Genomic DNA, 2,056 nt, shown 5'->3' on the forward strand with positions numbered 1-2,056 from the left:
TGACTCAATAAATCAAAAGTATTTACAATATAAGTTTGTTGTAAGAGCAAATACTTCTCTTTGTGCTGTTATCAGACGGACTCTGACCTGCTGCCGGCTGCTGATTGGCTGGAACCCAGTTCTCCGGCTGCAGGAAGCGGAACCGGACGGACCTGTTGGACCAGAACGTCTCCGGGCCTCATCATCACCAGAGACATCAGAGACATGTTCAGCGGCGCAGCTGGTCTCTTCGCTGTCAGTGTGATTGAACCTGTTGTACCTGCACAGGTGTGTTCCAGGATCCACGCGCTCAGGGAGTCCACAGGAGTCTGTACTCTGTTTAAAGGTAAAAAAACAAAACAAAAAGCTGCATTATTAATTACTTCAGTTCATTTCCAGGAAACAAATCCAACATTTTCTGCTTTTCTTTGAAGAAAACAGAATATTTTCACGTTCAGCTACAGAACGCTGTGGATTTTATGTCCTCATTTCTGTGTTTTTTCTGTCAGTTAATTGTATTTTATCGATGTTTTCTGAGCTGTTTTCAGGTATTTTCTGCTTGTCTGTGTCTCACATAACTATGAACTGAACATCCTCGTGTTTTGGTCCATTTATAAGACAAAACAAAAGCTTTAAATGTGAGGATTATTTATTTTCCAGTATTTTATCAGCGACTCTGAAGCAGCGTTTGTCTGCTTCTCTTTGACAGGAGACTGAATATTTTCTCTTTTAGCTCCAGAAAGCTGTGAATTTTTACTTTCTGATATTTAAATCTGAGCTTTTCTGATGCTTCAGGAGCTGAAATAACGAGCCGGTAATGATGAATCACTTCAGGGTTGGTTTCATTTCCTCGTGTGTTTGCTGCTTTTCTGTCTTATGACGTAACAGTTAACTGAACATCTTTGTGTTTTACTGTTAATCAACTGTTTAAATGTGTGAGTCTTTCTATTTTTCACTGTTTTATAAGAGACTCTTGATGCTTTTATCGGAGCTGAAATAATCATTTTTTATTCATTTGTCTTTGTCGTTCTTTGAGCGAGTTGCTGCTTTTCTCTTTTTTCCATGACTGTAAACTGAATATCTTCACGTTTACACTGTTAATCAGGCAAAAACAAACTATTTAAAAACTATGATTTATCTTCATATTTACAGTATTTTACAGGAGACTCTGAATGCAGCGTTTCTCTGCTTTTACAGAAGCTGAAATAATCAGTCAGTTCTGATTAATCTGCAGATTTATTTTGTCTTATCTGACTGTAAACTGAATATCTTTGTGTTTTAACCTGTTAATCAGACAACAATGAGACTGTTAAACATGATTTATAGAATGTTAATGTTGTTTTAGATATTTATTTGAATCATTTTCACGATGCGTATATTATTTCTATTAAGAAACCGCCTTTAGTTTCCGCCGTTAATCCTGTGAACGATGCCTCCACACTGACTTCATGTCCAGGTTTCTATTTCCAGGCCGGAAACAGAAGAATCTCAGTGATGATCAGCTCAATAACTGCTGATGAAACGATCTGATTTAGTTGTTTTCCTGTAAAGATGCAGCTGATCTGAGCTAAAACACAGTGAAGCTCAGTCAAAGTGGTGCTCTGCTGTTGGTCTTTGTTCTAATTTATTATCGTTGTTTGTTTGTTTGTTTGTTTGAACAGAACAAAATCTAGAACTATGACCCGACTCGGCCTCAACAAATGTAAGTCCTTTACCGCTCTCTTCCTGATCATTGATGAACCTCTGTGTTACTGATGACGGTGTTCAGATGACGTTTTCTTCAGTTTCATTTTCATTTCTGCAGTGTTGCATCATCTAAAGTGAAAGTAAACAAAAGGACCACAAAGAGGCTTAAAATGGCCAAAAGGAGACACGAAGAGACACGAAAAAACCACAGATTTATGCAAAAATTATTATTATTAGGACACAAAAAACCACTACAAAGACATACAAAATGACCACAAAGAGAAACAATACAACCACAAAAACCTGTAAAATGACGACAAATTCATGCAAAAACTGCTAAATTACCATGACAAGACAAAAAACTACTCTAAAGACATGAAATACAAGCTCA

General features: G+C 37.1%; 1 protein-coding gene across 1 annotated transcript in view; it reads left to right on the forward strand.

Moving 5' to 3' along the window:
• Positions 1–232: 232 nt before the first annotated feature.
• LOC103375165 (protein FAM3C-like) overlaps positions 233–2,056 on the forward strand; it is a 10,802-nt gene continuing 8,978 nt past the window's right edge. The window contains exons 1-2 of the mRNA XM_008305371.1: positions 233–325; positions 1,641–1,681. Of these exons, the coding sequence (XP_008303593.1) occupies positions 1,657–1,681 (25 nt within the window). The 5' untranslated portion in view covers positions 233–325; positions 1,641–1,656. The remainder of the gene's footprint in view (positions 326–1,640; positions 1,682–2,056) is intronic.

Source organism: Stegastes partitus, unplaced genomic scaffold (assembly GCF_000690725.1).
Source record: "Stegastes partitus isolate 25-593 unplaced genomic scaffold, Stegastes_partitus-1.0.2 Scaffold2489, whole genome shotgun sequence".
Lineage (NCBI taxonomy): Eukaryota > Metazoa > Chordata > Actinopteri > Pomacentridae > Stegastes > Stegastes partitus.